At 35.7% G+C, this 21,907-nt stretch overlaps 1 protein-coding gene across 1 annotated transcript in view; it reads right to left on the bottom strand.

The window, feature by feature from the left end:
* LOC123549866 (echinoderm microtubule-associated protein-like 6) overlaps positions 1–21,907 on the bottom strand; it is a 65,884-nt gene that overhangs the window by 13,797 nt on the left and 30,180 nt on the right. Inside the window, exons 2-3 of the mRNA XM_053546954.1 lie at positions 4,864–4,964; positions 4,089–4,291 (exon numbers count right to left, since the gene is read on the bottom strand). Of these exons, the coding sequence (XP_053402929.1) occupies positions 4,089–4,291; positions 4,864–4,964 (304 nt within the window). The remainder of the gene's footprint in view (positions 1–4,088; positions 4,292–4,863; positions 4,965–21,907) is intronic.

The raw sequence follows: 21,907 nt of genomic DNA on the forward strand, positions 1-21,907 counted from the left end.
AACCACCCCAACGGAAACCCCATAAGGGGGTTTAGGGAAAGGGCTTATTACGTTAGCCTTTAAACTTTAAAACTATACATCACTCAAATTTTTTCTATCATTTAATGGTACTCTTTTTTGGGCGTTGGGTTTTTGGTTCATGTTCCCCAAATAGGAATTTTTTATTGTAATGTTTTGTCTGTGACAATTCTGATATTATTCGCAAAAAAGTCTCGTTTTTTTAACCCTTTTTTTTACATATTGAAATTTTTCTTTTGGGGGGCTTATTTTTTCTTTTTTTTTTAAACTTTATTTTTCACCCCCTTTTGGGGTGATAATTTAAAGGGGCCCTCAGAAAAAGAAGCTTTACATTTTTCTTTAATTTGTTTCAACAGTTTCGACAGCACATCCTTTTCTTAGTTTAATTGTTCTATTTGTAAATTTTTCTAACATAACAGGAAACCTACGAGGGTTTTTGTAAAATTTTATGAAATGAATTTTGCTACCATTAAACCCGGTTCTGTAATAAGATAAACCCTCTCAACACTTTTTTAAATTTATAGGGTTTTTAAAAATTTTTTTTTTAGAGTCTTTTCGTAATTTCCTTTAAAAATATGCACTGTTTTTAGGGTTTTTTTTTCAGTTTCTTTTTTAACCTAACTACTGAAGAATATTACATCTTCTTTTTAATGGGGACATAGCTATTTTTAAAATTATTTTATAAAAGATCAAAAAAAATTCTGATTTGTTTCCCCAATGAAAAAAGTCCCCTTTCCCAAAAAATTTCTTTTCTATTCATATTTAGACCCCCCATAAAATTTATGTTTTTATTTTTTCACCCCCCATTTTGAAAAATAAAATTGGTGTATCCATCTAATGCAGTGAATTACCATTTACAGACTGTAATGAAAATTTATTTATTTTTTTTTGTTTTGGGGGGTTTTATTTTAAAGATTCATTTGTCCTCCTAAATTTAAAAATGAGAAATTCTGCTCCAAAAGTCTACTAATGCCCTAACTTCTGTTTCCCCATTCTAATTGTACAAGAGTTTGGGTTTCTGCTAGCGCTATAAAATACTTTTATAAAACATTTTTCCTACCATCGACTTCTTTATGACAGGGAAAATCTTAGGTTTTTAAAAGGGCCTAAATATGTTCTTTTTTGGTTTTCCAAAACAAATCTTACATTCTCTCTTTAAAAAATTTTTTAAAATTTTCCCCCAATTCCCCAATCAAAATATTTTTTCCAATCGTAATTTTTTTTGAAATTTTTCTTTGGCTTTAATTTTTTGCATTGTCTAGTGGCTTTCTTTTGTAATTAAAAACTGCATAACTATTTTGACTTTTCCTACATTTCTTGACATTAGACCTAGCCTTCGGGGAATATTTACAACGAATTTGTGGGTGAAAATTTATCAAATCTTTAGCTTTTTGACAAGTTTTTGAAAAATTTTTCTGGCTAGTAACATTTCCAATGTAAATTAAACCGATCTCTTAAATTTTTTTTCATTCATAGCTGCGTAACTGCAGCCCGTAAAGTTTTTCCCGGGGAATCAGCTAATTTCATTTTCAGACAATTTTTTTGTTAATCCGTCAATAAAAAAGACCCTATTAACTGTTTCTGAATTTAAATTTCTAAGTAACATATGGTTTTTACCTTGATCCCGATTTTTATAGGCATCTTCTGCCCGAGTTAATAATTCCCTTTTAGCATAGACATTTACATTTTCATCAGGGGTTTTTTTTTTATTTGTTTCCCAAAAAATTTAAAGCATGCTGTGATCCCTGTTTCTGTAGAAAATTAGTAAATAAAGCATTTTTCAAAGCAGGGCCCCAAATACAATCTTGATTTTTGGTTTATTTAAACTATGTATAAATTTGACCCCTGGCCCGGGTTTCAGTTTGATAGCAAATTTTAATTTCTTTTTCTCTTTAAATAATTTAAATTGTATTTTTTTTATTGCTTTTCCACACTTAAAAAACCCTTTGATTTTTCCCTCAAATTTTGAAATCAAAATGGTTTTTCCTCTGAGTTTTCCCATTTGGGGGGGAAATTTTTTTTTTAAAATTTTATAGCCAAATCTTGAAAAATTTTTTCTGAATTTAAGGTTGTCTGCCATTTTAAAAATAATTTTTTTAACAAGCAAATAGAAAAAGACAGTTTTTTTTTAACCCTTTTTTTCTCGGCGTGGGTCATCTAGTGGTTTTGCGTACTTCATCCGTAAATGCCCCGCCCAAAATTCCCAAAAGGGCCATCCCCGGTCTTTGGCTCCAGAAATGCGCGTTGAAAGAGCGGGGCCATTTTAAAACAACAAACTAACCCTTTTTAAACCCGTTTTTTTTTAGGGATAGCAACGGGCCCTTTAATATTTAAAAAAATAACATTTTAAATAGATATTAAATTTAAGTAAAGGTGACCTTATCAAACTAGCACTATAAACCCCTCTTTCTCTCTATTCTAAAACCCCCTTTTTCCCTCTTTTCTCCCCTGACCCCTAGATAAAATTTTATTTTAGCTTTTATATTTAATTTTTAAAACCCCTTTTTAGCCGGTATGTAAAAAATTTCTCCCAAAACGTCGTTTCATTTTTCCTTAAAAATATCTAACTTTGATCCCCGGGAAATAAAAGGGTATTAAAGACTAAAATAAACCTTTTAAACCCTTGGGCTACATGTTTTGTGACAGGTTTGACAATTCAGCTTTTCAATTTAGATCAAGTATTATAGTTTATCATCTTTCTACGTAGCATATTAAACAATGATTTATAGAATATACAATATTCCGAACCTTTCAAACCTGTTACATTACACTCTCTAGAGGCCATATTTTTCAATGGTTCTTCATGAAAATTGGTCAGAATTTTTTATCTTGATGATATCTAGGTCACATGTGCTCAAAAACTAGGTCACTATGTCAAATAATAGAAATAACGATGTCATACTCAGTTGAACACTGGGTCATGTGGAGATAGGTGAGCGATTCAGGACCATCATGGTCCTCTTGTTTTTTGAAAGAACCTAACATGCCCCATGCACAACTACTGTTGTTACTGATCACTTGTGTGAAGTTTCATTAAACTGTGTCAAGGGGATGAGGAGAGATGGTGCGCACAAGTTTGTGTCTATGTATATAGTATAGTAACAAAAAACAAAGTCCCATAACTCTGCAATTTTTTTTTCTGAAAGAACCTAACATTCCCCATGCACAACTACTGTTGTTACTGATCACTTGTGTGAAGTTTCACTAAACTGTGTGCAAGGGTTCGGAAGATTAGGCGCGCACAAGATTGCATATGTAGACTTTATGTACATTGTATGTTAACGAAAAACAAAGTTCCATAATTCTGCAATTTTTTCTTTCGAAAGAACCTAACATGCCCCATGCACAACTACTGTTGTTATTGATCACTTGTGTGAAGTTTCATTAAATTTTGTCAAGGGGATGAGGAGACATGGTGCGCACAAGGTTGTGTCTATGTATATAGTATAGTAACAAAAAACAAAGTCCCGTAACTCTGCAAAACTTTTTCCTGAAAGAACCTAACATGCCCCATGCACAATTACTATTGTTACTGATCACTTGTGTGAAGTTTCATTAAATTGTGTGCAAGGGGATGAGGAGAGATGGTGCGCACAAGATTGTGTCTATGTATATAGTATAGTAACAAAAAAACAAAGTCCCGTAACTCTGCAATTTTTTTTTCTGAAAGAACCTAACATGCCCCATGCACAACTACTGTTGTTACTGATCACTTGTGTGAAGTTTCATTGAATTGTGTCAAGGGGATGAGGAGAGATGGTGTGCACAAGATTGTCTATGGACAGACAGACGGACGGACGGACGGACAGACAGACAACCTGAAACCAGTATACACCCCCTTACAACTTTGTTGTTCGGGAGGTACAAAAATATATTTGATATATTTCAAATTCTGTGTATCAAATGACTATTTTTTGCAATTTTCACCCTTACTGTTAGTGATTACTTTTAAGACAATTATCACACAATTATCAGCTGAAATAGATAATACCCATATATATGCACTTGTAAGACAGGTGTTATGTTAAGAATTATGACTGTCACACTAATATTAGGTACACATGTTATACCTTATCAAGTGAGTGCATAGCAAACAACGGTCCCTCGTGAGCTTTGACAATTTTCTGTAAATTAGTTCCAGCCCAGACAAACATGTTACCATCACTGCCACCAGAATATGTTATGTCTTCAGTTTTTCCAAAAGCTATACACAACATATCACAGTTCTTGGCGATCTTCCCAAAAGTTCCTTGGCTGGATGTAAAACCTCCACCTATATACATATACAGTGTACAGATATAAATAAATGTTAAAAACTTTTTAAAAAATGGCAACACTGCAAATATGTACAACAGAAGAATATCCTAAACAGCAGTGTTTAACAAATGTATTATCAATCAACTGAAAGAAACACATACAATTTGTTCCTTATCAAATTTTGTTTTTTGTTGGGTTAAATATCACACCAACACAATTACAGATCATATGTTGACTTCTAATGCAGGAAGACCCCAGGTAGCCCTTTGTGCATTAACTCATCATTTTCTAGCACCTGGATAAAACTATCAACCTTCTGTAAGCCAGCTTGATGGCTTCCTCACATGAAAGAATTCTATGTAAAAAGCTAGGTTTCTATCTCTCAGCAGTGAAGGGTAAATAATTTGTAGTCAGTACTTTAACAGTTCAGCCACAGAGATTCCTGTACCTTGTCAAATTTTTTTCTGAATAAAACATTATATAAAGATACTTGTTCAAAATAAAATATCAAGCTGAATAACAACTAATTATGAACCGACACACACACACTTTAAGAGCTAGAGCTAATACAAGTCAAAAGATTTTTACCTGCCTGCGTCCAGAATTTGATATGTTCCACACCAACTGTGATAAGCTTGTTAGCATCAATAGGATTCCATTTCACAACAAATATCTCATCTTTTTGACCCCTGGAATATAACATATATGTTAAAAATCATATCTGAAAAGTAAATTAACCTGCAATCATTTTAAGCGGTGAAAAACTCTTCAGTTTACACATTTAAAAGTGATGATTGGGGGTAAATTTTTCACATCTACTTTGTAAATTTGAAGAAAAGTGAAACAATGCTATTCTACTGCAACCATGCAGTGCAGACAAAGATAAGCCTGCATGTCCGCGTATATAGCTTCGAATAGTCTAGCTAATACATCTAGATGTTTCATCGTTTCTATTATTAAATTCCTGTACTTAAATGTAAGTTAATAATAACCATGTTTGATATGAGAAGTTTTCCCAAACAAAAGCTGTTGTACAGTTGAACATGCGGTCATCTGTATTAAGCAGGCACCTGCTTTAAGGCACCAGTTAGTTAACTTCCCAAAACTTTGTTCTAATTTCAACTTGCCTTGAGCAGCCAGTAAGTATTACTCTCTTGACTGGCAGCTCTATTTAGGTTTGACAGTACAATACAGTGCATTCTGCATACAATAAATACCACAAGGATGGCTAAAACATATTTGCTGTAAACAGGTCAGCTGTGTAAAGATTTTCTGATTACGAACGTTACCTAACCAGCAAGAAAATATCTCTGCATCTGTAGAATGAGTTTGCCCTTTGAATGAATACAGATTTTACTTTATAATTATTGCTAGTTAGTGAGGTAAATAAATCCTCATACTGAACATACTTAAAGGCAAACATTTACAGTGGCTGGTCATTTTTTCCAGTACACTGTGTATGACATTATATTGTTATGACATCAGAATGTCATGACATCACATCTGGAGGTCAATACATGTCTTTGGCTCAACCCATGAGTCAATACGGCATTTTATCATTAAACATGTGACTGTGTTCAGACCAATGGAAATAGTTTAACCCTTACCTTGCTAAATTGCTTAAATGAACTTGTCCATCGTCCGATTTGGACAGTACCATTAACTGTTAAAAGGAGTGCTTACCAAAAAAGGTACTGGCTGAATAGCGAACAGTGCAGATCATGATTTGCGAACAGTGCATATCTTGATCAGACTGCAAGGATGTTAAGAGTTGGGGCGATTTCGTTGATGCATCGGTAAATCATGATTTTTGCTTTTGCTTTAATGATATAGTATTACGATACAATGCCTGGGTATCGGTACATGACGATACTTGATCACATATGTATTATAGTAACAACCACAACTGTCATTGCGCCATTTTGGTAAAGGGAAACTACTATCCGCGCTTTTTATCTACACTAAAATCTAAGATCGCCGTTACATTGCACTAAAGATCGAGTGGTTTTATATTTCTTTTAAACAAAACTAGTTTCATAATAATTTAATGAAATAATTATTATAAACAAGACGGCAAGATGGCCCTAGGTCGCTCACCTGAGAAACACACCATAACACAGCATATTAAACAGAGTAAACATGTTTGACCTAGTGATTTCATGAAAAAAAATATTCTGACCAATTATCATTAAAATTGGAGCAAAAATATTGAGTATAAGTAAATATTTTCTTTGATTTGACCTAGTGACCTAGTTTTTGACTCAAGATGACCCATATTCGAACTTGACCTAGATTTCATTAAGGCTATCATTCTGACAAAATTTTATGAAGATCAATTGAAAAATACAGCCTCTATTGCATACACAAAGTTTTTCTTTAATTTGACCTAGTGACCTACTTTTTGACCCAAGATGACCCATTTTCAAATTCGGCCTAGATTTCATTAAGGTAATCATTTTGAATATATTTCAGGAAGATCAATTGAAAAATACAGCCTCTATCGCATATACAAGCTTTTCCTTTGATTTGACCTAGTGACCTAGTTTTTGACCCCAGATGACCCATATTCAAATTTGACCTAGATTTCTTCAAGGTAATCATTCTGACCAAAATTCATGAAGATTAATTGAAAAATACAGCCTCTATCACATACACAATGTTTATCTTTGATTTAACCTAGTGAACTAGTTTTTGACCCCAGATGACCCATTTTGGAACTTTGCCTAGATTTTATCAAGGTAATCATTCTGACCAAAATTCATGAAGATCAATTGAAAAATACAGCCTCTATCGCATACACAAGGTTTTTCTTTGATTTGACCTAGTGACCTAGTTTTAGACCCCAGATAACCCATTTTCAAACTTTGCCTAGATTTTATCAAGGTAATCATTCTGACCAAAATTCATGAAGATTAATTGAACAAGAGCTGTCTCCGTAGGATGACACATGCCCCCGATGGCACTTTGAATGAATAGTTATGGCCGATGTTAGAGTTTAGGATCTTTGACCTGTGGAGCTGGGTCTTGCGCGCGACACATCGTCTTACTGTGTCACACATTCATGCATAGTTATTTTAAAATCCATGCATGAATGACAAAGATATGGACCGGACATGCCCATCAATGCACTATCATGAAAAATGATCTTTAACGTCTAAGTGTGACCTTGACCTTTGAGCTACGGACCTGGGTCTTGCGTGTGACACGTCGTCTTACTGTGGTACACATTCATGCCAAGTTATTTGAAAATCCATCCATCGATGACAAAGATATGGACCGGACACGCCCATCAATGCACTATCCTTTAACGTCTAAGTGTGACCTTGACCTTTGAGCTACGGACCTGGGTCTTGCGCACTGCACGTCGTCTTACTGTGGTACATATTCATGCCAAGTTATTTGAAAATCCATCTATCGATGACAAAGATATGGACCGGACACGCCCATCAATGCACTATCCTTTAACGTCTAAGTGTGACCTTGACCTTTGAGCTACGGACCTGGGTCTTGCGCACTGCACGTCGTCTTACTGTGGTACACATTCATGCCAAGTTATTTGAAAATCCATCCATCGATGACAAAGATATGGACCGGACACGCCCATCAATGCACTATCCTTTAACGTCTAAGTGTGACCTTGACCTTTGAGCTACGGACCTGGGTCTTGCGCACTGCACGTCGTCTTACTGTGGTACACATTCATGCCAAGTTATTTGAAAATCCAAATTGCGGACAGACCGACAGACTGACAGACCGACAGACCGACAGACGGTTCAAAAACTATATGCCTCCCTTCGGGGGCATAAAAATACAGCCTCTATCGCATACACAAGGTTTTTCTTTGATTTGACCTAGTGACCTAGTTTTTGACCCCAGATGATCCATTTTAAAACTCGGCCTAGATTTCATCAAGGTAATCATTCTGACAAAAATTCATGAAGATTAATTGGAAAATACAGCCTCTATTGCGTACACAAGGTTTTTCTTTGATTTGACCTAGTGACCTAGTTTTTGACCCCAGATGACCCATATTTGAATTCGGCCTAGATTTCATCAAGGCAATCATTCTGACCAAAATTCATGAAGATTAATTGAAAAATACAGCCTCTATCGCATACACAAAGTTTTCCTTTGATTTGACCTTAAGTGACCTAGTTTTTGACCCCAGATAACCCAGTTTCAAACTTGGCCTAGATTTCATCAAGATAATCATTCTGACCAAAATTCATGAAGATTAATTGAAAAATACAGCCTCTATCGCGTACACAAGGTTTTTCTTTGATTTGACCTAACGACCTAGTTTTTGACCCCAGATGACCCAGTTTCAAACTTGGCCTAGATTTCATCAAGATAATCATTCTGACCAAATTTCATGAAGATCAGTTGAAAAATACAGCCTCTATCGCATACACAAGCTAAATGTTGACAGACGACAGACAGACGACAGACAGACGCCGGACTTCGAGCGATCACAAAAACTCACCTGAGCAGTGCTCAGGTGAGCTAAAAATTACAAATATTTTGATGCTAATTAAAGATAAAAGTATTATCTTTAACTGCGATCAAACTGTGAATACCAAAAATGACATGAGGTGACACGCAATTCGGATCGAAAACAACACACCCATTATTGAAAACAGAAGCCATTGCAACAATCTACTTGATTAGGCAGTCAATAGGTGATAATTAGATTACTGAATAACAAACTGGATAATTACAATCATTATTTTGTTTTCTTTAAATGATTTTATGTGTGGTCGGCCGGTTACGCTTAATAGCATTTTTCTTTTTACTGCCGAGGCTTAGTAAAAAAATTCTTCGAATAAGCAGAAATTGTAATTATTGAACAGTTGTGATGACAGAAAAGAAACTAAACACAATTATTTTATCAAAAATTTAAAATTCAAAACTTTCGTTTTTCCATATATGCCCACCATTTTTTGCGACCGTGATTTTCGGAGATTTCTAGTGCACTCTTAATGATAAGTCAATAAAAAGGGCTGCATTCAAGAAAAATATGACAACTGTTGCAAAAGCACTCATAGTTTGGAACATTTTTCGAGAATAAAACTTTTAAAAGTGTCAAATCCCATCCCCTTTTAGGCAATGTTAAAATGTGATCTGCCTAAGAAAAATCCTTCAAAACCCCTTTTATAAATGGCAAATAATTATAAAAATGATAATTTAACAAAACTTGATACCTTTAAATAGATTTTAGAAGGGTAGAACGATTAGAAAAATAATTTCTAGAGTGCTGTAAGTACTTTGGTAGTCAAGAGCATCAATGCTATGCGTTTTACAGTTGACTTGTTGGCTTTATAATTTTTTGATTCTGAAAATGTTGTAGCTCAGAGAAAAAATACTGGTGTGATGCCTGCTAATGTTGTTTATGGTTGGCAGAACTCATGAACTGAGCAAAAAATTTACAGAATTCAGGCTTGGGTCATAAAGTTGAAAAGAATGTTTGCATTTAATCATGCAAATTCTCCCCCTTGCATGGACCCTGGCCCCATCCCAAAAAGCAAGAGAGCTCCAAGGCTTTAGTGTGTAAACTCTAATCAAAACCATTCAATTCAATATGTAATTTATCGTGATACTTATCGCGATACAACCAAAAGTATCGTGATAATATACAATACATTTTCAGGGGTGATACCCAACACTAAAGGATGTGCAAGCTGATCATGATCTACACTGGTTGCAAAGGCAGAATCAATCGTGTCTAGTGCATGGTAAGGGTAACAGTAGTAATACCGCAAAATGTGTTTACCTGAACAACAAGGATTCTTAAATTCATCAGGAGAAGTCTACAGTTCTGTAGTTCTGCCTCTCACTGAACTCATCATAGAACTGTAGAAATGGCAGCAGTGTGAACTCTTTAAATGACGTAAGTTAGTTTTCTCAGAACAAAATTATAATAAATCAAATTGTGAACTTTACACAAGTGCGGGTGATTTGATTATTATGAGTAAAGAAGTGATAAAGGCGTTCTGCTTTGTTTTAATTGGAACAATTACTTATCTACAATGTAGAATTTAATAAACCAGTAACAGTTTATTTTCAAACTTCCGGGATATACTAAGAAATTTGGCGAATAAAAACAGTTTGAGTGCCTGTTTTTCTGCTCGCTGTTTTGAATAAAATGAGTACTTAAAAAGATGTGTGTCCATAGGACACAGTGCCCTCACTCCTGCCACTGTAACATTGTTTTTGCTCGGGTTTAAAATTTAATTTTTAAGATGTTGAAACCCAACAAAACTTTTAAGAACTTAAGATGTGTATTTTTTACTTAGTTAGCCATAACTCTGGCCTAGCTGAGTAAAATCCTAAAGAGAACACTTCACAGGCTATAAAACAATCCTCTTAATGTTTTATGATTCTAGGTCAAGTACATTTTCACAAACTTTTTTTTTTCTGAGTAAGTCTGGACAAGAAGTCTGGTCTTGTGTAATGAAAAAACTTAAACAAGAGGGCCATGATGGCCCTATATTGCTCACCTGTTATCATTGCACTTGAGAACAAGAAGGTCCTCAGTAAAAATATTAATTAAGCCAAAGGACAGGAACAAAAAAGGGGAAAAAATTTTAACCAAAAAGAAAAAACAATCTTACAAGGTACAGATATGTCAAAATGCACCTAAAAATTGGAGGTACCATCCATGTTGTACCACAGAAAGGTGGTCTCGGTTTTTCCCTACTGCCAATAATAAAAAAGTTACTAAAAATAAGCTATTTATAGTAACGTAAAAGGGAAGTAATTAAAAAGAAAATTATTGTAAGTGAACAAAAGAAGGATCTGCCAAATAAATCTGCTGACATAAATGAAATTTCAGATCAGTATCTTCATTAGTTATGGAAATACACCCATTTTAATTTGAAGTAAAGGGAGGTAATTTGACATAAAATCAGTCCATAGTTATCAACCTTGATTGGCTCAGTCCAACTAATGACAATAATGAAATTTCAAGTAAGTCCTAAGTACTTATTGATATAAATCCATTTTGATTACAATCAGGGGAGGTAATCAGATATAAAATAACTCTGGAACCTACGATTGGATCTAATATTCATGGAATCCAAGATTTATTGTTGTTGAAGATATTTTGGAAGTTTGTATCAAATAAAACCAAAAAAGAAGTCTCTATATGGCTGCAAAAGCCAAAATAGCCATTTTGGGCCTTTAAGGGGCCATAACTCTGGAACCCATGATGGAATCTGGCCAGTTCAAGAAAGGAACCAAGATCTTGTGGTGATACAAGTTGTGTGCAAGTTTGGTTAAAATCAAATCATAAATGAAGCTGCTATTGTGCAAACAAGATCAAAATAGGTAACTTTTGCCCTTTCAGGGTCCATAACTCTGAAACTCATTATGGGATCTGGCCGGTTCAATAAAAGAACTGAGATCTTATGGCAACACAAGTTTTGTGCAAGTTTGATTAAATTCAAATCATAAATGAAGCTGCTATTGTGCAGACAAGGTCAAAACAGCTAATTCTGGCCATTTCAGGGGCCATAACTCTGGAACCCATATTGGAATCTTGCCAGTTCAAGAAAGGAACCAAGATCTTATGGTGATACAAGTTGTGTGCAAGTTTGGTGAAAATCAAATCATAAATAAAGCTGCTATTGTGCAGACAAGGTCAAAATAGCTAATTTTGGCCCTTTCAAGGGCCATAACTCTGAAGCCCATTATGGGATCTGGCCAGTTCAAGAAAGGAATCAAGATCTTATGGTGATACAAGTTGTGTGCAAGTTTGGTTAAAATAAAATCATAAACAAGAGCCATGTTAGACATGGCCCAATCCCCCCCCCGGGCATATTATAACTGAAGGCTAAAGTTCCTGGCAAGTTAGTGTCTGAAAGTATTTAAATTTTGGGAAAGCTTTGAAGAACCATTTAGTTGTGGCCGCATCAGGGGTTTTAAAAAATGTGGAAGAAAGAATAAGTCAGTGGGGAGGTGGTTTACTGCTAAATTTTATTTTAAATTTTTATGAACAGTATAGCTATGATGTTTTTCTATAATGGCTACTGTAAAAAAAAGGAATGGAAAAACTAACAGGGGAACAAAGAGTGCCAGAAAGTCACAAAATATGCCCGTCACAGCAAATTTCTTTACCTTGCAGCTGTATTGCAAAAGGAATTTTAATTTTGGTTGTTTAGTAATCATTGTAAGTCTTTTGTTTTTCAAGTCCAAAAAAAAACTCCTTACCAGGTAGAGATATCTTAAAATACACGTAAAATTGGAAAGTAACATCCCTGTTGTACCACAGAAAAGTGGTCTTGTTTTTTCCCTATGGTCAATTATAAAAATGTTACAATATAAGTTATTTATAGAACAACTAAGGAAGTTAATCTTAAAAAAAAAAAAAAAAAAAAAAAAAAAAAAATTGCAAGTCCACAAAAGAATCTTTACCAGGTAGAGATTGGTCAAAATACACCCCAAAATTGGATGTAGCATGCATGTTTTACTACAGAAAAATGGTCTCGATTTTTCCCTACGACTAGTAATGAAAAAGTTACAATAAAGCTATTTAAAGTAAAAAACAAGGGAGGTAATTCTAAAAAAGGGAACTGCGCATGACACTTCGGTCTCATGATGGTGTATAATTGTGCCAAGTTACATCAAAATCCCCCCCATGCATGAAGAAGAAATGCTTCGGACAATGTCATTCTTGTATCTGACCTTTGGGCCCCAAAGTGTGACCTGACCTTAGACCCAGGGACCTGGATCTTTGCGCATGACATTCTGTCTCTGGTGGGTGAAACTTTGTGCCAAGTTATATCAAAATCCCTCTATGCATGAAGAAAAAATGCTCCGGACAATTTTTTTTAAGAAAATAGATAAAGGGGAATAACTCAAAAAATAGGCAAGGCAGAGTTATTGTTCTTGCACACTGCACTTCCTCCCAATGTGTTTTTATCAGTGTATGACGTTTGAAGAAAATCCCTCCAGTACTTTTGGAGTTATGCTCCGGACAAAATTTTTTTTAGAAAATTTAAATAAAGGGAATAACTCAAAAAATAGGGAAGGTAGAGTTTATTGTTTTTGCACACTGCACTTCCTCCCAATGTGTTCTATCAGTGTATGAAGTCTGAAGAAAATCCCTCCAGTACTTTTGGAGTTATGCTCCGGACAAAATTTTTTAAGAAAATAAGATAAAGGGGAATAACTCAAAAATAGGCAAGGTAGAGTTATTGTTCTTGCACACTGCACTTCCTCCCAATGTATTCTATCAGTGTATGAAGTTTGAAAAAAATCCCTCCAGTACTTTTGGAGTTATGCTCCGGAAAAAGATCGTTGCGGACGCATGCACGCACGGAGCGCATTTCTAATATCCCCTTCGCCTTTGGCGGGGGGATAATGAAACCACTATCGTGCAGACAAGAAATTGTTGACGGACGCACGCACAAACGGACGAAGGGTGGTCACAAAAGCTCACCTTGTCACTATGTGACAGGTGAGCTATAAAAGGAAAATAAGGAAACAAGAGGGCCATGTTGGCCCTATATCGCTCACCTGTCATCATTGCACTTGAGGACAAGAAAGTCCTCAGAAAAAATATCCAAGTCTAAAGGACAGGAACAACAAAGGGAAGAAATTTAACCAAAATGAAAAAAAAATCTTACAAAGTATAGATATGTTAAAATACACCTAAAAATTGAAGGTACCATCCATGTTGTACCACAGAAATTCCCTACTGCCAATAATAAAAAAGTTACTTAAAAACAAGAGGGCCAAGATGGCCCTGGGTCGCTCACCTGAGAAACACACCATAATACACCATAACAGTGTAAACATAGACCTAGTGATTGCATGGAAAAAAATATTCTGACCAAGTATCATTAAAATTGGAGCAAACACAAGTATTTCTTTTATTTGACCTAGTGACCTAGTTTTTGACCCCAGATGACCCATATTCAAACTCTACCAGATTTTATCAAGGCAATAATTCTGACCAAATTTCATAAAGATCAATTGAAAAATACAGCCTCTATTGCATGCGCAAGGTTTTTTTTGAATTTGACCCAATGACCAATTTTTGACCCAAGATGACCCATATTCAACTTGACCAAGATTTTATCAAGGCAATCATCCTGACTGAATTTCATGAAGATCAATTGAAAAATATAGCCTCTATCGCATACACAAGATTTTTCTTTGATTTGACCTAATGACCTCTTTTTGACCCTAGATAACCCATATTCGAAGCTGACCTAGATTTCATCAAGGCAATCATTCGACCAAAATTCATTAAAATAAATTGAAATAGATATTATCAAGATAAAAAATTCTGACCAATTTTCATGAAGATCCATTGAAAAATATGGTCTCTAGAGAGGTCCACAAGGTTTTTCTATTTTTTGACCTATTGACCTAGTTTTCGAAGGTACGTTACCCTGTTTTAAACTTTACCCAGATATCATCAAGGTTGAATATTCTCCCTAATTTTCATGAAGATCTCATGAAAAATATGGCCTCTAGAAAGGTCACAAGGTTTTTCTATTTTTATACCTACTGGCCTATTTTTTGACCGCACATGACCCAGTTTCGAAACTGATCTAGATATCATCAAGGTGAACTTTCAGATCAATTTTCATGAAGATCCATTGAAAAATATGGCCTCTAGAGAGGTCAAAACATTTTAATCATTTTAGATCTACTGACCTAGTTTTTGACCGCAGTTGACCCAGTTTCAAACTTGACCTAGATATCATCAAGATGAACATTCAGACCAACTTTCATACAGACCCCATGAAAACTATGGCCTCTAGAGAGGTCACAACGGTTTTTTATTATTTGACCTACTGACCTAGTTTTTTAAGGCACGTGACCCAGTTTCAAACTTGACCTAGATATCATCAAGGTGAACATTCTGACCAATTTTTATGGAGATCCATTCAAAAGTATGGCCTCTAGAGAGGTCACAAGGTTTTTCTATTTTTAGACCTACTGACCTAGTTTTTGACCGCACATGACCCTCTTTCGAACTTGACCTAGATATTATCAAGATGAACATTCAGACCAATTTTCATACAAATCCCATGAAAAATATGGCCTTTAGTGAGGTCACAAGGTTTTTCTATTATTTGACCTACTGACCTAGTTTTTAACGGCACGTGACCAACTTTCGAATTTGACCTAGATATTATCAAGATGAACATTCAGACCAACTTTCATACAGATCCCATGAAAAATATGGCCTCTAGAGAGGTCACAAGGTTTTTCTATTATTTGACCTACTGACCTAGTTTTTGACAGCACTTGACCCATTTTTGAATTTGACCTAGATATCACCAAGGTGAACATTCTGACCAATTTTCATGAAGATCTCATGAAATATATGGCCTCTAGAGAGGTCACAAGGTTTTTCTATTTTTAGACCTACTGACCTAGTTTTTGACGGCACGTAACCCAGTTTCGAACTTGACCTATATATCATCAAGGTGAACATTCAGACCAACTTTCATAAAGATCCCATGAAAAATATGGCCTTAAGAGAGGTCACAACGTTTTTCTATTATTTGACCTACTGACCTAGTTTTTGACGGCACGTGACCCAGTTTCGAACTTGACCTAGATATCATCAAGGTGAATGTTCTGACCAATTTTCATGAAGATCTTGTGAAATATATGGCCTCTAGAGAGGTCACAAGGTTTTTCTATTTTTAGACCTACTGACCTAGTTTTTGATGGCACGTGACCCAGTTTCGAACTTGACCTAGATATCATCAAGGTTAACATTCTGAACAATTTTCATGAAGATCTTGTGAAATATATGGCCTCTAGAGAGGTCACAAGGTTTTTCTATTTTTAGACCTACTGACCTAGTTTTTGATGGCATGTGACCCACTTTCAAACTTGACCTAGATATCATCAAGATGAACATTCTGACCAACTTTCATAAAGATTCCATGAAAAATGTGACCTCTAGAGTGGTCACAAGCAAAAGTTTACGGACAGACGCAAGGACGCACGGACGGACGGACGACGGACGACGGACACCGCGCGATCACAAAAGCTCACCTTGTCACTTTGTGACAGGTGAGCTAAAAAGCTATTTATAGTAATGTAAAAGGGAAGTAATTAAGAAAAAAAATTGTAAGTGGACAAAAGATGGATCTGCCAAACAAATCTGTTGACATAAATGAAATTTCAGATCAGTATCTTCATTAGTTATGGAGATATAACAATTTTAATTTTAAATAAAGGGAGGTAATTTGACATAAATCAGTCCATAGTTATCTACCCTGATCTAACTAATCAGTCCAACTAATAACAATAATGAAATTTCAAATAAGTCCTGTAAGTACTTACTGATATAAATCCATTTTGATTAAAATCAGGGGAGGTAATCAGATATAAAATAACTCTGGAACCTATGATTGGATCTGATTTGTCATGGAATCCAAGATTTATTGTTGTTGAAAATATTTTAGAAGTTTGTATTAAATAAAACCAACAAGAGTGCCAGAATGTAACAATATACGCCCGTCACAGCAAATTTCTTTACTCTAGCACCTGTATTTGCAAATGGAATTTTAATTTTGTGGTTGTTTAGTAATCATTGTAAGTCATTTGTTTTTCTAAGTCCACAAAAAAACTCCTTACCAGGTAGAGATACATTAAAATACACCTAAAATTTGAAAGTAGCATCTATGTTGTACCACAGAAAAGTGGTCTTGTTTTTTCCCTACGGTCAATTATAAACAAGAGTGCCAGATTGTCACAATATACGCCCGTCACTGCAAATTTCTTTACTCTAGCACCTGTATTTGCAAATGGAATTTTAATTTTGTGGTTGTTTAGTAATCATTGTAAGTCATTAGTTTTTCTAAGTCCACAAAAAAACTCCTTACCAGGTAGAGATACCTTAAAATACACCTAAAATTTGAAAGTAACATCTATGTTGTACCACAGAAAAGTGGTCTTGTTTTTTTCCCTACGGTCAATTATAAAAAAGTTACAATATAAGTTATTTATAGTAACAACTAAGGGAAGATAATCTTACAAAAAAAAAAAAAAAAAAAAAAAATCCATAAAAAAATTGTAAGTCCACACAAAAATCTTTACCAGTAGAGATTGGTCAAAATACACCTCATAATTGGATGTAGCATGCATGTTGTACTACAGAAAAGTGGTCTCGATTTTCCCTACGACTAATAATGAAAAAGTTACAATATAAGCTATTTATAGTAACAACAAAGGGAAGTAATTCTAAAGAAAGGAACTGCACATGACACTTCATCTCATGATGGTGTATAATTGTGCCATGTTACATCAAAATCTCTCCATGCATGAAGAAGAAATGCTTCGGACAAAGTCATTCTTGTATCTGACCTTTGGCCTCTAAGTGTGACCTTGACCTTAGACCTAGGGACCTGGTTCTTGCACATGACACTCTGCCTCGTGGTGGTGAACATTTGTGCAAAGTTATATCAAAATCCTCTATGCATGAAGAAGAAATGCTCCTGACAAGGTTTTCATTCTTGTATCATTTGACCTCTAAGTGTGACCTTGACCTTTGACCTAGGGACCTGGTTCTTGCGCATGACACTCCGCCTGGTGGTGGTGAACATTTGTGCCAAGTTATATCAAAATCCCTCTATGCATGAAAAAGAAATGCTCCGGACAAGGTTTTCATTCTTGTATCCTTTGACCTCTAAGTGTGACCTTGACCTTTGACCTAGGGACCTGGTTCTTGCGCATGACACTCCGCCTCGTGGTGGTGAACATTTGTGCCAAGTTATATCAAAATCCCTCCATGCATGAAGAAGATATGCTCCGGACAAAGTCATTCTTGAATTTGACCTTTGACCTCTAAGTGTGACCTTGACCTTAGACCTAGGGACCTGGTTTTTGCGCATGACACTCCGTCTCATGAAGGTGAACAACTGTGCCAACTTTCATCAAAATCCCTTCATGCATGTAGAAGATATGCTCCGGACAAAGTCTGTGGACGCCGCCCGCCCGCCCGCCAGGGGCGTTCCCATAATACGTCCCGTTTTTCAAACGGGCGTATAAAAATGAAGTCTCTATATGGCTGCAAAAGCCAAAATAGCCAATTTTGGACCTTTAAGGGGCCATAACTCTGGAACCCATGAAGGAATCTGGCCAGTTGAAGAAAGGAAACAAGATCTTGTGGTGATACAAGTTGTGTGCAAGTTTGGTTAAAATCAAATCATAAATGAAGCTGCTATTGTGCAGACAAGGTCAAAATAGCTAATTTTGGCCCTTTCAGGGGCCATAACTCTGGAACCCATAATGGGATCGGGCTAGTTCAAGAAAGGAACTGAGATCTTATGGTGATACAAGTTGTGTGCAAGTTTGGTTAAAATAAACTCATAAATGAAGCTGCTATTGTGCAGACAAGGTCAAAATAGCTAATTTTGGCCTTTTCAGGGGCCATAACTCTGGAACCCATAAGGAATCTGGCCAGTTCAAGAAAGGAACCAAGATCTTATGGTGATACAAGTTGTGTGCCAATTTGGTAAAAATCAAATCATAAATAAAGCTGCTATTGTGCAGACAAGGTCAAAATAGCTAATTTTGGCCCTTTCAGGGGCCATAACTCTGGAACCCATAATGGGATCTGGCCACTTCAGGAAAGGAACCGTGATCTTATGGTGATAGAAGTTGTGTGCAAGTTTGGTTAAAATAAGATCATAAATGAAACCACTATCGTGCAGACAAGAAATTGTTGACGCATGGACGGACTGACGACGGACGAAGGGTGATCACAACAGCTCACCTTGTCACTATGTGACAGGTGAGCTAAAAAAAATTTGGTCCCAGTGGGGCTTGAACCTACGCCCCCCTGAAAATTGCAGTCAAAGTAGGTTTATGATAGGAATTGAATACTCTTCAACAAGAGTGCAAGAATGTCACAATATACGCCCGTCACAGCAAATTTCTTTACTCTAGCACCTGTATTTGCAAATGGAATTTTAATTTTGTGCTTGTTTAGTAATAAGTAAGTGTTTTGTTTTTCAAGTCCACAAAAAAACTCCTTACCAGGTAGAGATACCTTAAAATACACCTAAAATTGGAAAGTAACATCTATGTTGTACCACAGAAAAGTGTCTTGGTTTTTCCCTACGGTCAATTATAAAAAAGTTACAATATAAGTTATTTATAGTAACAACTAAGGGAAGTTAATCTTAAAAAAAAAAAAAAAAAAAAAAAAAAAAAAAAATAAAAAAAAAAAATTGTAAGTCCACACAAAAATCTTTACCAGTAGAGACTGGTCAAAATACACCTCAAAATTGGATGTAGCATGCATGTTGTACTACAGAAAAGTGGTCTCGATTTTTTCCCTACAACTAGTAATGAAAAAGTTACAATATAAGCTATTTATAGTAACAACAAAGGGAAGTAATTCTAAAGAAGGGAACTGCGCATGACACTTCGTCTCATGATGGTGTATAATTGTGTCAAGTTACATCAAAATCCCTCCATGCATGAAGAAGAAATGCTTCGGACAAAGTCATTCTTGTATCTGACCTTTGGCCTCTAAGTGTGACCTTGACCTTAGACCTAGGGACCTGGTTCTTGCGCATGACACTACATCTTGTGGTGGTGAACATTTGTGCCAAGTTATATCAAAATCCCTCTATGCATGAAGAAGAAATGCTCCGGACAAGGTTTTCATTCTTGTATCCTTTGACCTCTAAGTGTGACCTTGACCTTAGACCTAGAGACCAGATTTTTGCGCATGACATTCCGCCTCATGGTGGTGAACATTTGTGCCAAGTTATATCAAAATCCCTCTATGCATGAAGAAGAAATGCTCCGGACAAAGTTTTCATTCTTGTATCCTTTGACCTCTAAGTGTAACCTTGACCTTAGACCTAGGGACCTGGTTCTTGCGCATGACACTCCTTCTCATGATGATGAACAATTGTGCCAACTTTCATCAAAATCCCTCTATGCATGAAGAAGATATGCTCCGGACAAAGTCATTCTTGAATTTGACCTTTGACCTCCAAGTGTGACCTTGACCTTAGACCTAGGGACCTGGTTCTTGCGCATGACACTCCGTCTCATGATGGTGAACAACTGTGCCAAGTTTCATCAAAATCCCTTCATGCATGTAGAAGATATGCTCCGGACAAGGTCTGTGGACGCCGCCCGCCCGCCCGCCCGCCAGGGGCGTTCCCATAATACGTCCCGTTTTTCAAACGGGCGTATAAAAAGGAGGTACTCTATTATGGGCCTAATACCTTAAAGAGCTTTTTTTGTTTGGTTCTTTTTTTTTGTTTTCTTTTTTGTTGGGTTAAGAATCACACCAACAAAGTTTAGATCATAAAGGGACTTTTATAAATTTTAATGTGTAATAGCCAAAAGTTATCACTCGATATCATAGACAGACCTACTATCTCAACTAAAATTGTAAAGAACAAAATAAACATTCTTTAAAGAAAATATTATTTTTCAAACTCGGATCAACTCAACTGTTTATAAAATTTATATCTAACCTGCACACACTCCCCTCTAATGGTGACCTTTGAGTACTGACACAGATTTCAATGTCTCAGCATCCCACACGTGTACTGATGGATCTGTTCTGACATGCATAACAAAAGTTACATGGCTGTTACATGAACATAATATGTATATACATTAGCTATAAAAAGCTGCTATTAAATGGACATGACACTTTAAGATCATTTTAAACAAAGCTGACAATTGTAATGTTGATGATATTTCTACCATGCAAAATAAGAAATCTATATAATTTTTCAGACATCTATGGCATTCTCTCTTATAAAAAAAGATAAGGTAAATCAAGGCTTTCTGAACACCTTTAACAGAGTTTTACAGGAATGAATACTCCACAGAAATCTCAAACGTATCAAATAAAGTCTCGGCTTTGACTCAAACATATTCAAGCTTAATAAGTCCATCTACCTACTTTGCCAGTAGTTATAAGATATATGATAGAACATATAATGCAGCTGTATGTCCTGAAGAAAACTTGAAAAAATTCCCAATGAGACAATCTCAATCAAAACATAAAACACAATTATGTGATTAAGAAAACACACTTTAAACAATAGCAATAATAATTCAGCCAACTAACTTGACCAGTAGGTGTAAGATTTCTGAGAGAACATACAATACACCAGTATGTTCTAAATATACCCACTGGCTTTGCAGTGATGAGAGCTTGACAAAGTCCCCACTACACAAATCTCAATTAACAAGAAACATGGAAATTCCATGAAAACATGGTTTTCAATTGCATCACGCCAACAGGTTCTTTAAACAAGAGCTGTCTGATGACAGCGCACTCGACTATTCGAAGAATTGACTGAAGAATGTGGTCAAAATATTTCCACAGACATTCAGACAAAAGAAATAAATAGATTAGACAAACAATGTTCCTGTATTTCTTTGATTTCAAGTCTTGCACTAAATGGCAATGTATGAACCAATTTCAAAGTCCAAAAAGGGCCATAATTCAGTCAAAATAGTTATGTACTCTTTCCCACAGATACAGACTATTATACTAAACAAGTGATAAAAGTTTCAAAGCCATATGTCAAACACTTTACAAACAAGAGGACCATGATGGTCCTGAATCGCTCACCTGTTCCCACATGACCCAGTTTTGAGTATGACGTTGTTTTTT

Source organism: Mercenaria mercenaria, chromosome 6 (genome assembly GCF_021730395.1).
Source record: "Mercenaria mercenaria strain notata chromosome 6, MADL_Memer_1, whole genome shotgun sequence".
Classification (NCBI taxonomy): Eukaryota; Metazoa; Mollusca; class Bivalvia; order Venerida; family Veneridae; genus Mercenaria; species Mercenaria mercenaria.